At 34.9% G+C, this 14,245-nt stretch overlaps 2 protein-coding genes across 2 annotated transcripts; one reads left to right on the forward strand and one right to left on the reverse strand.

Annotated features, from left to right (window-relative positions):
• Window positions 1–670: 670 nt before the first annotated feature.
• LOC121748841 (serine/threonine protein phosphatase 2A 57 kDa regulatory subunit B' beta isoform-like) lies at window positions 671–3,228 on the forward strand. Its single transcript, XM_042143378.1, has 2 exons — window positions 671–2,124; window positions 2,636–3,228. Exons 1-2 carry the CDS (start codon window positions 979–981, stop codon window positions 2,942–2,944), a joined length of 1,455 nt encoding a protein of 484 aa, XP_041999312.1. The 5' UTR covers window positions 671–978; the 3' UTR covers window positions 2,945–3,228.
• Window positions 3,229–3,678: 450 nt separating this feature from the next.
• On the reverse strand, window positions 3,679–10,146 carry LOC121748840 (protein fluG-like). The gene is made up of 18 exons (XM_042143377.1): window positions 9,899–10,146; window positions 9,006–9,257; window positions 8,616–8,683; window positions 8,398–8,513; window positions 8,221–8,326; window positions 7,863–8,019; window positions 7,669–7,764; window positions 7,455–7,503; window positions 7,013–7,278; window positions 6,540–6,712; window positions 5,996–6,116; window positions 5,881–5,933; window positions 5,664–5,793; window positions 5,205–5,350; window positions 4,631–4,819; window positions 4,313–4,545; window positions 4,029–4,171; window positions 3,679–3,936 (listed from the first exon to the last, which is right to left on the reverse strand). The coding sequence occupies exons 1-18, from the start codon at window positions 10,061–10,063 to the stop codon at window positions 3,874–3,876; spliced, it is 2,526 nt and encodes an 841-aa protein (XP_041999311.1). The 5' UTR covers window positions 10,064–10,146; the 3' UTR covers window positions 3,679–3,873.
• Between the last annotated feature and the right edge of the window lie 4,099 nt (window positions 10,147–14,245).

Genomic DNA, 14,245 nt, shown 5'->3' on the forward strand with positions numbered 1-14,245 from the left:
GTTCTATTTTACATATGAAGACTAGTAAAAGTTTATTTTTCACTTTTCATCTGAAGCTGACAGCAGTTTTAGGCAAAATAGCAATCTTTGGTGTGGGCAAATGTTTTACATAATATTCTCCTAAGCTGTGACAAATTTAAGAACACCACATTAACACAAAACAAGACTAACCTATATTAAATTGTTGCAATAACTCTAGTTATAATAGTATAGGATTAAAGATTTGTCATCCTTAATTTATTTCATTTAATCAAAATACTTTAAAACAAAATTATTTTTGTCATTATATACCTACTTTTATGGATAAAATATTAAAATTATAGTAGTACAATTTGTATTTTATCCAATCTTGGTTTTTGATGTAAAATAAGTTATAGTACTCCATAACTTAATTTCATTCATTCATAGTGTTCAAAATTTATAGTTACTATATTTTTAGTATAAAGAGAATAAATTGTTGCTCAATATGTAAATATTGTACAAGATTGAACTATTGTAATATTATTCAAAATTAATTTAATAATATATCAAAATTTATATACATCTAATTCATCAAACAAAACAATACTAAAAAATTTAATAATTTTAGAAAGATGTTAAAATTTAGTATCTCTCTCTAAATATAACCAAAATAATTCCCAATTTCGTCTCTCTCTCACACAATCAAATATACGTACGCGTATATAAGTTAATCTTATGTAGTCCTTCCATCACCGTTCTCTCCATTCCGTTCCGATCGCCGGAGCATTCCGATCTCCGGCGATCCACCGCTTCTCCAACTCGCCGTATTCTCTTCCGCCGCGCTTCTGCAATAGATACGTTCCCCACTCCTATTGCATAATCATTCCTCAATTTATTAATCGTATGGATCCATCTCCAGCTTTCGTTCTTCCAATTTGCGAAAACCTAATTTTGTAGAATGTAGTTTTGCTCGTACATCAATATACATATAATTGTGTGTGTGTGTGTATTTGCTATATGCATACATACATAAGAGCCGAGATGTTTCACAAAATCATAAAGAGAAGCCACCGCAAGGCGGCGAAATCCGACGTGGATTTCGCCTTTCCTCCGCCGTGGCTAAGCTCCGCCGCCGACCTCGTCGTGTGCCACGCCTCACTGCGTCCGCAAACGCATGCTGCCGCGAAGGCGGAGCAGCCGCCTCTCGACGTATTCGAAAATCTACCGACGTTTCGAGATGCTGCAGCTGTGGATCGCCAGGATTTGTTTTTGCGGAAGGTGAAGCTCTGCTGCGTGCAATTTGATTTCTCCGACACTTTGAAAATGGCGAAGGAGAAGGACATTAAGCAGCAGACTTTGATCGAGCTCATGGAATTTATTCAATACAGTAAAATCACGGAGGCGAATCAAGGGGAATTGGTTAAGATGATTTCCACCAACATTTTCCGTGAATTGCCCCCTGCCTCCTACGAAAGCACATGTTCTGAGAATGTCGAATCCGACGAGGAGAATCCCTATTTTGATCCTGCTTGGCAGCATTTGCATCTCTTTTACGAGGTGCTGTTGCGGTATGTGGTCTCACCGGATACAAATACGAAGACTGCCAAGCGCTACATCGACCATTTCTTCATTATGAAGTTGCTTGATTTGTTTGATTCCGATGATCAGAGGGAGAGGGAGTGCGTGAAGACTGCTCTGCATAGGATATACGGGAAGTTCATGGTGCATAGGCCGTTTATTAGGAAGGCGATAAACAATATCTTCTATAGGTTCGTGTACGAGACGGGGAGGCAGAATGGGATCGCGGAGCTGCTGGAGATACTAGGGAGCATCATCAGTGGTTTTGCATCGCCAATAAAGGAGGAGCACAAGGTGTTTCTTGCACGAGTTTTGATACCGCTCCACAAACCGAAGGCACTGGCGACATATCACAGCCAGCTATCGTATTGTGTTACACAGTTTGTGGAGAAGGATTACAGATTGGCGGATACCATTGTTATGGGCGTGTTGAAGAGTTGGCCGGTCACCAATTCGCAGAAGGAGGTTCTTTTTCTTGGGGAACTTGAGGAAGTGTTGGAGATGACGAACATTATGGAGTTCCAGCGATGCATGGTTCCTCTGTTCAGACAGGTTGCTCGTTCCATGAAGAGCTCTCACTTTCAGGTCTCAAAAGTTCACACTCACTCACTAAAGTATTCGGTTGCACTGTGCTGTTGTTACTAAATCATCTGATTTTTGCTTGGTATCACTGCTGGTTTCAACGTTTGATGAATCGTCTATATTTTCTCTACTTGTCCAGCGGTTTAACTTGTGCTTTTTTGCCTCTATATTGGTCGTTTACAACGCATAGTTACTCGTTCTTCTATTTGGTTTCAAAGCCAACAAGATGACCTCAAGTTTTGGTGCAATTTGTGCCTTTCCATGCCTCTGTCACTCATTCTGAGTAATCGATGGTTTATTTCGATTCTGCTGCTATAGTGTCTTACATTTTTGGTATTTTCTCTGAATTTTGAGCTATATGTGCCTCTTTAGTATATTCATGATATACTGATTTGGTTGTTGATGTATAAGTGCTCTATTGTAACTTGTTAAGCAGTAGGATAGTGGTCTTGTTATGCCTTTGGTCATGTTCTTACGAGCATGTATCTAATCCGGGGCCTAATGACCGTTTCAGGTTGCGGAACGAGCTCTTTTCTTGTGGAACAATGACCACATTGTTGAACTGATTGCCCAGAATCGGAGTGTTATCTTGCCAATCATTTTTGAGGCGTTGCAAAAGAATACACAGTATCACTGGAACCAGGCAGTACATGGCTTAAGTCTTAATGTTCGAAAAACGTTCATGGAGTTGGATGGCGATCTATTTGAAGAGTGCCGGAAGCAGTACAAAGAGAGGAAAGCCAAGTGCAAAGAGCTGGAGGAACAACGAGAACTAACATGGCAACGACTCGCAGCTGCTGCTGCTGCTGCTGCTGCCGAGTGAGGATGGGAGCGAAGGAACACGCTTATCGCCTCCTGATCTCCGATTGGATTGGAATCATTTCCTCAGTCTCAAATCTCCAAGGTACATAATTTTGCATTCACTTTTTTCTCTCTGTTGTTACTTTGCCTTGTTTTCTGGCAAAGGAAATGGCAGTGTAATTATAGATGTGCGTTTATATTTGTATTATGTGCTGCGATATTAGAGGTTTCTGACTTTGACTTTTATTTGTATTTATACCAATCAATTCTATTGCACCATTGGAGAAATTTCTCTCATATCTTCAACTTATGTGCATTGCTTTTAGATAAAATTCACACAATCACACACCAGTCACTTCTACTTCTTGTATTTTCAATTAAGGGATATTTGCATATAAATTCCTAATTTTCATCAAATTCTGATTTTACATATCATCAATTAAGGGAGTACCAAATTATTGATTTGTTCTGATTTTGCAACCAATCAAAATTTTGACTTATGGCTTGATAAAAAACATAATTCAGCAAATGAAATTATTTAATCTAGTACAATACGAATCCGATGTTGTTTCGCTTCCTAAAACGTGACATCGCTTTGGTTTATGCCTTAAGTAAGTCATCAAGCCATGTTAGTATCAAAATCTTGATTTGTCACCAAATCAGAAGAAATCAATAGTTTGATGGTTAGTTTGATAGTTTGTAGACAGATTTTAAAGCTGATATATAAAACCAAAATTCGAAAATTGTTAGGCAATCTTAAAAATGTGACACTTTGATTGAGAAATAATTATATGAATTTTAACTAAATCCATACACGAAAAGGGAAATGGGAATCCTAAAAAAGTTAAAAAAAAAAAAAAAACCGTTGGGCTTCAACAGTTGAACCGGAACAAAGCCTTTATCGTCATTTTGGATCAACTTTATTCATACCAAGAAATCGAAAACATCACCTCAATATTTGTAGATGAGATTCTTCCAAGCATCCTTGTATTCTGAATAGTACTTCACCTCAGCCTGCAATTCAACAACAAAGATCAGTAAAAATCTAAACTTAATCTGACTAGACCTACATTGTATAGCCAGATCGAAAATACGTAAGTCATTACCTTCCTGACCCCTATAATGGCAACCAAAAGCTTTTCATCGATCAAATCTCGCAGCACAGTGTCTTTCTCAAGGGCTTCGACAGATTCGGCGAGTGACTTAGGTAGCCTTGCCACCTTGTCTTTGAAATCGGCGGGATTATAATCTGTTTTAAAAAATCCAGTCTTGTCAGCGTATAGAAAGCCGGTTGATTGATTGATGAGCAAAAGCAGTGAAATACATAAGAGAGATGCAAAACTAGATGAGTGCAGTATGATGCCATATTTTGTAGCTACTGTGATCTTACCAGTAGGTTCGGGTAGTGTTAGCTTTCGTCTTAGGCCATCAATTCCGGCAGCCATTATGGCAGCAAGGCCTAGATGAGGATTTGCACAACCATCGAATGCTTTGATCTCGAAATTGCTTACAGAGCCATCCGGGGTTCCTGGGGGGGAAGCAGCTCTTAAAGGAGCTTCTTTATTTTCCACCCCCCAGCACAAGTATGCGCCACTCCACGTATTAGGTTGTATACGATCATAACTGGAACGATCAGATAATACACAGAGTTATCAAAGTATCATTACATTCACCTCTTTCCCTGCCGTTGAATGACAAAATTTATTACCTGTTTGGAACTGGAGCTGTAAAGGCCAATATCGAAGGAAGATGATCCAATACTCCAGCCATGAACTCCTCCCCGACCTTGGATATTCCGTATCTAGTTTCTCCACTGCGCCCCATGAACACATTCTGTCCATTCTCGGACAAACTGATATGCACGTGTGATCCAGAGCCAATATCAGCGAGCGAGTACCTACAAGGAGAAGAGTGTGTACCTCATCAACGACTTATCTTTCCGATGATGCTATAAATAAGGAAACTAATGAGGCTGGGGTAGCTCAAGTCTTCTCTCATATGCATGCAGTTAAATTCTTTTATGTGAAAGAAACTGAACTCATAACACTTTAAGCCAATTGTGAGACAACATATTATAAATAAATGTGTCTGTGTTTCTGTATGCATCAGTATGAGTTTTGGTGTTGCACAACATAGATATTGGACCAAATGTAAAGATCTCATTTACATATAACTTCAAAACATGTAGCATAGTCAAGTGATTTATCGAGATTCCACAAGTGAATAAAGGAAAGCACCTAAGGCTTAAAGTAATATTGAAGCTATAAAACCTGGATACCTACTTAGGTACAAAAGTCGCCAATAATCCATGTTTTCTGGCCACTGCCCGAATAGCTTCGCGTGCAAAAACTATATTGTCAGCTGAATCTTTGCAGTTTGTGTAGACGAATGAGAATTCGAATTGGCCATTCCCAGATTCTGCATGTAGCTACAAGAATTCCAAAAACAAAAGTATAATTAAATCCCAATTGGTTTTTATTTGAAATGATTCCCAGCTAACCATGTAAGCATTGATATTGAGAAATATTTGGTAAGAAAATCTCGAGTTTTCTCAGAGCAAAGTGAAGTCGCAGACGCATTCTTAACACCCTCACCCCCACTTCACACAAAAGTTCTCAAGACAGAAAAAAAGATGTCGTGGGTGTGGGTTGGGGCTGCGAAAGTTGAGTTATATCTTCCCTCGATAGCTAACATAGTAAGATGACCACAATTATAAAAGCTTATACAATATTTTTAAATACCTGTTCCACTGAAATATTTAAGGACTGAAGACAAGCCATGATTTCACTAAGTAGGGGGAAAGCAGCATCTGTCGCAGCTGCGGAACAGTAAGGAGTTGCATCGAATGGCAACCAATTTTCTTTCCCATCCCTGCAAAGAGTTCAAAAAAGGCGGAAAATGAGTCATAATTCACACAAGCTATTTAGGTGAAGAAAATCAGTCAGTCTCTTGACTTACACTTGCACACTCCGTAACAGAAAGAACTCATTCTCAAATCCTACATTCATCACCTGCACAAATAGCCATTTCATATAAACTTATAAAATATGTAAACGAAACAGGCAATCCATACCAAGTTAAATTCTTCTTTCAAAATTTTTGAAACTCTCCGCAGTGCATCTCTAGGACAATACTCCCATGGTGTGCCTGGTTTAAGGTGCATGTCAGCCAGAACCATTTCCTGTTCTTTTGCCCTGTGATATAGATAATGAATTAACAGAGATGGCATTAGAAGCTCAAACATGTTTGCAATACGGTGTAATGATCGCTACTTTATGAGGCACAAATCAAATTAAAAAAGAACATACATGTTACAAATAATTATACCAAATAAAACAATGATAAAACTGATGAATCAAAATCCTTTCCACCCGAACGATGCTCATGTTCGTGCATGCACAAAAATGAGATTTTTTGTGGAGAAGAGTGGAGAAAAAAACAAGTTTGTGTTGACAAAGCAGGGGATAGAGTACCGAATGCTAATGGGGGAAGTCTAACAAGAAGAGGCAGATGATAAAAATGAAGAATGCAAAAGTGAAAAGGAAAAGGAAAAGGAAAAAATAAAAAGCCACAACACAAAGGATAAGCAACAATGCCTTTCAAAAGAAACCTCCTACCAAGGAATTAGCCTTTTGGTTGATAGGTCTGGAACGAGGCTAATTTCACCCACTCCAGTTAAATTAGTTCCATCAGCGGGACCATCCATGTGCGAGGACATAGCCATGGATGCACAGGCCAGTCCAACACCAGTTTTGGTAACAACATCATGGAAACGTTTTTGAGGAACCACCTGATCGAAGAATCAATCCTTAGAACAGCATGGGTGGCAACAAAACAGCAAAAACAACTGATCTAACAGAAGTATATGGCATAAAAAAATTAACAATTAGGTAAATCCACGGTAACCAGGGTCACAACAAGATAGCTTTCAAGTTTGACCATAATGTCAGTAACTAGTTTATGCAAGCCTTTATTCTCAACTTTATCGTCTCAGAATATGTATTTAGAAGCAGGATAAATTAGAGAAAATGGTGAAAAGAACTTTACAGTGAGAAACATCGTACTCAGAAACTTAAAGAAAGAGGCTTACACGGCATCTATGCTGTCCAGAAGCATCAACCCACAGAATGCGAACAAATGCAACACCCTGAGCAGAAGTATTAACACCGGACTTCACAGAGAGGGGAGCAATGCCATTTTCAATAGATTTTGAAACAGTTGTAATCTTGTATAAGTTTCTCGCATTTTCAGAAAATATGTCTTTGACAGCCACAATGGATTCAGCAACTGAAAGATCCTCATTGATGCATGCATCATGTAATACGGCAAATATAACCTCACGTGCTTTTTTTGCACCTGTTAAAGCAGCAAATATCCAGTTTTAGTAATCTGATCTATATGATAAAATTCAGAAATCAGTAATTATGGGAGCCAGTGAGTATTGTAGTTAGTTTCATGTTTAAAATGCTGTACTGATGTGATCAACTGCCAAAAAAATGCTAAATAGATATAGTATGACATAGAGAAACCACCTAGGTAGTAGCTCTCTGGAAAACCGCATGCATCAGTACTGAACATCACCTGCAAATTGCAATATATATTTTTCCAGTTAGTACAAATCTTATGTCCGGTGAAAACTGGCAAGGAGAATCATTTTGGTTCACAAAAGTACATAAAGTTCAATATATTATTTCATCAAGGTAGTGACACATATGATAAAGTGAAATCTTACACCATGATGCTCACCTTCTTTATTGGTGCTAGCTCAAGGAGTTCTTTCACCGAGGAGACCATTCCATGGAAACTAAGTTTAGGTACTGCCAGCCCAAAGTCCAGGTACACCTATCATTAAACGTGTGAATTACAAGACAAGGATTAGGGATCCTAGTGAGAAGACCTTTTAGTCTATAGAATACATGAGAACAACTCCAGGACCAGACCTGCGAGTACACAGAGGCCAAATATGATGCTTCTTTTGAAAAGGGGTATGAAGCATGCAATAGAACAATCCGACTCTTGCTGAATCTATTATCCTCAAGAAGACTACGAAGATGAAGGGGATTGGACAATCTTAAATCCAGATCTTTGTCACCAAAACTACGGAAAGAAAAAAACATAATCATTAACCCACTGTTAGCAAATAAAGCAACAGGAAAACATTAGTATATATTTCCTGTTTTTCTGTGATACTGAATTGAAAAGGATAATTTTGATTCCTGAAATTAGCTACCATGAAATCTTTGCACATAACAGTTTGAAACCATCCCTCCCATAATGTGAAGGAAATTGTCACATTACCCTGTATGTATTTGCAATGGCAAGTCAAAAGATTGGGCAACCTCCAATGCACGGATGAAGATGTGATCGATAAAGTTTTTATTAGCGATGCGGGCAGGCTTCCCAGCTGAAATGAAAGACCATCAGAATACTACAAAATGTGTGGCAATTCATTAAATCCATTTATACATTTCATACCTCGTAAAACTTCATTAAGACCCTCCTCGGCATCCTTTTCTGATACATTAGTATAAATCTCAAGTCCGCTGCGATATGCAGCTATACTTTTGAAGCCAACAATTTTATCAGCTTGTGTAATGATTGATAAGGAAATCAACAAGAGCAGATAAATTCCGTTTACATGAATTATATTTTGGAAAGTATTTTAAGCATACATACAGGAACAAAAAGGATATGACTTCAAGCTATCCACGAAATTTTTTGTAAACAAGTCCAGTGTCCATGGAGCTCCACCTGGACTTCCCTAATCATGATTTGAAAGGAAGAAATGGAGAAAAAGACGCATAAATCCCATGGGAAGAAGTAATATTAAAGTTGTTCATAAAATAAACAACTAGAATAAGAATCCATGTGATGCCAGGAAATTAAATAGAGAAGTGGTGGATCAATAATATCATGACATAGTGATTGAAAAATGAAAATCATTATCCTTAAGTAAATTGTCCTGAATCAAATTTTTTAAATATAGAATATACTATTAAGTATTAGTAATTCTATGACAGTGACATACAGATTTATTCATGAAAGTAACACAATAAGAAACAACTTGAAATAGTATATCTCACCTCATCAAGAATCCTTTCAGCCACATATTCTATTCTCAATATTCTACCAACATATGGGAAAAATTTCTTGTGCCACTCAATATTGTGCATTTTGTCCAACTGAAGTCCATCGTCAATCAACACGGCTGAGATTCCAGCAGCAGCGAGGCACTTTGAAGTCACCGATTCCAGTCCACAGTTGGTCCGGTATTCTTGAACAACATCCAAGGACGAGTTGGAGCCATAAAGTTGGGAGATTTCTTTCAAGCTTCTCTGATAGTATAATCAAAACAGAAAAATGTTTTAGAAAATTCTCAATCTTACTGTTGGCAAAGAAGATTCTTGCAGAAAATGACAGTGCAGAGATTAGTTGTACATTATACTTGGTATTTTCTCTTAAAAAACTAGAATACTACAAATTGGTATTGAAAAAAACTTAAGGCACAGGTGAGGTCCAAGTTTCAGAACATGTGCAATGATGTTGCAAGACATTCAGAAAACGTCTTCTACCTGTTGTTGGTTCGAAAAAGACAATTGAAAACATAATACACATTCAGCTTTAATTTATTACTATAATCTAGCAATTGAATCAATCAGTTGTTTTGTTGCATTTGGACTACATTTATCACCTGAATAATAGAATCATAATCGAGTACAACAATAAATGCCATGCGTGCAATCTCAACAACTCATCTGTTCATAAATCCAATCCAGACCTAAAATGCGAAACAGCAATCGCTCGTAATTATTGGAATTTGAGAAATCAAAATATGCGGCTTTCATTTTCAGCGACAATTACTACTTTTAATGCGACAAAGAATAATACGCAGGGGAATAATCATCTTCTTCAATGAAATGGTGATAATATGAACTAAATTTAAGCAGAATTCCATGGAATCTTAGCTATATATCACCTTGAAGTTAATGGTGTGTGGTACAGTCGATAGGGCGTCGCCGGTGGCCTCGGAGAAGCAGGAGATGAAAGGAAAGGTGGAGTCCAGCGCCACGATGTTGTGCGCGTGCGCATCCACGAGCTCCGCCGTCTCCACCGCCGCCTTCAACGCTGCGTATTGATCCATCCTTTCTCTCCCTCGATTTCAGTGACTGTGTCTGGTTTTCAACGCGCGGCAAATTTCTTGTAGTGGAGTATATCGTTATCGTCGGCATTCTAAAAATAAAAGGATTTAGTCAAATCTCATTTATCATAATATTAAGTCGCCATTAATTTCTAAATATCTACTCACAAAGTCTATGATTCTCTAATATTCAACTAGTCAATCAGAAATATTGAAATTTGATCAAAGTTTGATTAATTTTTTCCGTAATAAGACAATATGAGATAATTGCATGTTTAAATTATAATTTTTTGTATTTTCCATTAATTTTAAAATTTATTTAAGATATCACAAATTTTATATTAACTACATCAGATTAACCATTATAACAGACTAAGTTTTTTTATTATACTTGACACAACAAAAACAACGGACTTTCTATATGAACTTTCTACTTGTTATTTACCACGACTATTTAATCATCATATCTGACTAAGATTTTCATTTCTACTTGACGCAACTAAATCAACGTGTTTTTCTACGTGAATTTGTATCCTAATATACTTATTAATTATTATGAACTTAAAAAATACTCCATCTGTCCCACAATAAGAGTTCTATTTTGTATTTCGGTCCGTCCCACAATAAGAGTCATATTTCACTTTTACCATTAATGATAAGGAGACTTCACATTCCACCAACTTATTTCACTTACATTTTGTTATAAAACTAATATATATAAGTGAGACTCATATTCCACTAATTTATTAAACTTACTTTTCATTACATTTCTTAAAACTCGTGCATAACTAAAAAAGACTCATATTCCGTGACGAAGGGAGTAGTTTAGATTATTATATATGTTTCGCGATTGCTAAAGTAAAAAAAGTTTTTACTGAAAAATATCTTATTTGGATTGATATAGAAAATAACAAAGAAACATAAAAATTACTCCCTCCGTTCGTAATAGATGTCACACTTTCCTTTTTAGTTCGTCCCACAAAAGATGTCACATTTCCTTTTTTAGAAAAAAACATCTCTCACATTAATATAAATATATTATTTTCTCTTTTCATTTAACACACAAAACGACACCTCCTAAAATCTCGTGCCAATCTCCAAGTGTGACATCTACTATGAGATGGAGGGAGTATAATATTTTTAATTATTTTTAAAATTCGTGAAAAAATATTAAAATTTGATGAACGTTTACAACTAATTAATTTTTAAAATCAGGTAACAAGCTAGTCAAGTAGTATTATAATTTTATGAAATTTCGTCAATCCGAAAATATTGCATTGGAGAAAATGCTTTTCATTTGTCGAAGTCAAACACGTGATATTGTTTTATTACAGGAGCAGCCCCCACTTCTGACTGTCATTAATTCAAAGACTCTGAATGCAATGGGCATGTAGTTAGTGTTTGGAGTATTAAAATATATATATATATTTTAAATAAGACTGCTAAAACACTTTTATTATTGAATATTTTGATTGCATTCCTATATACATAATTAATAACATGTTTTTTTTTGTTATAAAAAGAAGTGAGACGAACTCTAGTTTTCTAACTGGACATAATTGAGCCTAAAAGCGGATCCAAAATTTTTGATTCGGAGGTGCGGCATTTACATTGATTAAAGCTTTAAAATTTGATCGATCATTTTTCTTTTAACTTTTTATTTTTAGTTGTGAATATCTTATACAAATATTTTTATTGATTGTAAATGTCTTATGTAAATATAATAATTATATAGTAGTAATAAGTAGTATATCTTCTAAGTAAATCTTTATTAATATTAATAATTTAAGAAAATAGGAAAATAAAGAAAAGAAAAAAATACTATTAAAACAAAATTAATAACAAAAAAATGGAAGGGATTTGACCTCGGATCAAGGAGATAGAGGAGCATTCTTCCACTGGACAGCTGAGGCTTTATAAACCAAAGTATTACTCCAATATACTCCTTCAGTCCACCAATAAACTTCTCATTTTATTACTTTCGTTCGTCAAGCAATAAACTTCTCAATTGACTTTTAGTAATTAATCTCTCATTCCACTAACTTTATCTCACTCACATTCTATTATAAAATAAAATTATTATAAAAACGGGGAGTATAATAAAAAAACTCAAGCTTTGGGGGTACAATTGTATGTCTGGACCCCGTGTACTACACCAGATCCGCCCGTGATTGAGCCTTGTAGTTTACTTAGCTAATAGTAGAAGACTATTGAGGAGACCTCTAGGAGGAGGATAAAAATTGTGTAGCTCAAACGACATTCATGTCAACCAATGAGGAAGAAAACTAACAGTAGTTAGCAATATTAGCTTCCCTATAAATGTGTTTCATGTTCATCTTTCATTGTCAGTCTATGATTGCCCATATATGTCTTCTTAATTACTACATGCGATCCATCTGAGTTAAGTATATATACCAAAAAGATAATGAACATTAGCCTGAATATAATACTACATGCTATGTTTTCAATATTAAATAAAAGAGTGAACTACATAAATGATACCTGATCTTTCACTTTCGCACATAAATGGTACATGATCTTTCACTTTCGCACATAAATGGTACCTGATCTTTATTTTATATCGTTTTTTGGTACCACATGACAAAAATAAACCTAGGTACCAAACATGTGAATTTTTTTGTTATGGAGGATATTTTTTAAATTTTCAATTAAATAGAACCAAATATGTGATTTTTTTTCTTCCTTTTCTTATTTCTTTTTTTTTCTTCTTTAGTTTATTCTTCTTTCTTTTTTCTTCATCTTCTTCTTTCTTTTTAGTATTTTATCTTCCTTTCTTCTATCTTTTTTATCCTTAGTTTATGTTTCCTCTTTTTTCTTCTTTCTTTTTAGTGTTTTATACATATATCTAATTGCATTCATAATATAAATCAATAACAAAACACCTAATTAAATTAATTATTTAAAGTAATTAAATCAATTGAATATTCTTAATTAAATTATTTATACTCATTTTAGGGTTGAAACACCTAACTAAAAATATTCAACTCTTTATCATTATGAATACAATTCACAATTTTAAATTTTGATTAAGACTATATTGATTAGTTATTAATTTAATATAAAATAATAATTATTTATTAATTACTACTAGTTTTTACTATTATAACAATAATATTATTATAATAATAAAATAAAATTATAAATATAATTATGATCAAGTATGTTTAAATGATATTTAAAAATAAATTAATTATTAATTTATAACATCAAAATAATAATATTAATATTGATTAATAATAATAGTATAAAGAGTGAGGAGAATGAGAGAAGATATTATAATATTACTTTTGGTATTAATTTTGTCAATGCCAAAAATATCCTTTATAACACAAATAGAAAAATGAATTTGTTTAGAGGGTATTTTGGGGTGGAAATTGCATCAGATACCAAAATGTGATTTATAGGTACCAAAAATGATATAAAATAAAGATCAGGTACCATTTATGTGCGAAAGTGAAAGATCAAGTACCATTTATGTGTGAAAGTGAAAGATCAGGTACCATTTATGTAGTTCGCTCTAAATAAAAAAAAGAAAAAAAATATTATAATACTACTCCATATGTTATAAATTCAATATAAAACTAAAAAAGTAACGAACATTAGCTTGTATATCACATTTTAAAAAAGAAAAGATATCATTTATAATTTCTCATTTACCTCTATAATGATTCGAACCCTTGATACATTTTATCACTTTCATACTCATTTTCAACTTTGTCCATTTTTATAATTATTTTTCAACCATTGGTAGATTAGATTCAGTTTCTTGGTCACAAGTAATTGCAACAACTGAAAATCCGCATACAATTAAGGTAGACAAGGTGTTTGTGTGTTGTTCTCCATGGCGGAGCCAGGAATTGACGTGAGGAGGGGTATAATTTTTTGAGGAGGGGCATTTGCCCCACCATCGCCTCATGTAGCTCCGCCCGGGATCAACCATTAGACTCACATGTACAATAATCTATATCACTAACACAATACTCGAAAATATCTATCAAAGAATGATATTTGCAAGACTGAGCATCTTGCACATTCAACTAATTAGCGAAACACTAAACACATAATTATATTTTTTCTCACAAATAATAATTCAATACACAAAAAGTACTCACTCAGCCCAATCAAAGACGTCACATTTCCTTTTCATTTTTTCCTGACTAAGAT

Source organism: Salvia splendens, chromosome 9 (assembly GCF_004379255.2).
Source record: "Salvia splendens isolate huo1 chromosome 9, SspV2, whole genome shotgun sequence".
Taxonomy (NCBI): domain Eukaryota; kingdom Viridiplantae; phylum Streptophyta; class Magnoliopsida; order Lamiales; family Lamiaceae; genus Salvia; species Salvia splendens.

What these genes read in the sequence shown, in the direction of transcription:
- LOC121748841 (XM_042143378.1), top strand. Translation starts at nt 979, where the DNA reads ATGCATACATACATAAGAGCCGAGATGTTTCACAAAATCATAAAGAGA. An exon ending in TGAAGAGCTCTCACTTTCAG is followed by an intron (nt 2,125 to 2,635) that starts GTCTCAAAAGTT and finishes TGACCGTTTCAG; the next exon opens with GTTGCGGAACGAGCTCTTTT.
- LOC121748840 (XM_042143377.1), bottom strand. Translation starts at nt 10,063, where the DNA reads ATGGATCAATACGCAGCGTTGAAGGCGGCGGTGGAGACGGCGGAGCTC. An exon ending in CCATTGCAAATACATACAGG is followed by an intron (nt 8,020 to 8,220) that starts GTAATGTGACAA and finishes TTCTTTCCGTAG; the next exon opens with TTTTGGTGACAAAGATCTGG. An exon ending in CTGTTACGGAGTGTGCAAGT is followed by an intron (nt 5,794 to 5,880) that starts GTAAGTCAAGAG and finishes AACTCTTTGCAG; the next exon opens with GGATGGGAAAGAAAATTGGT.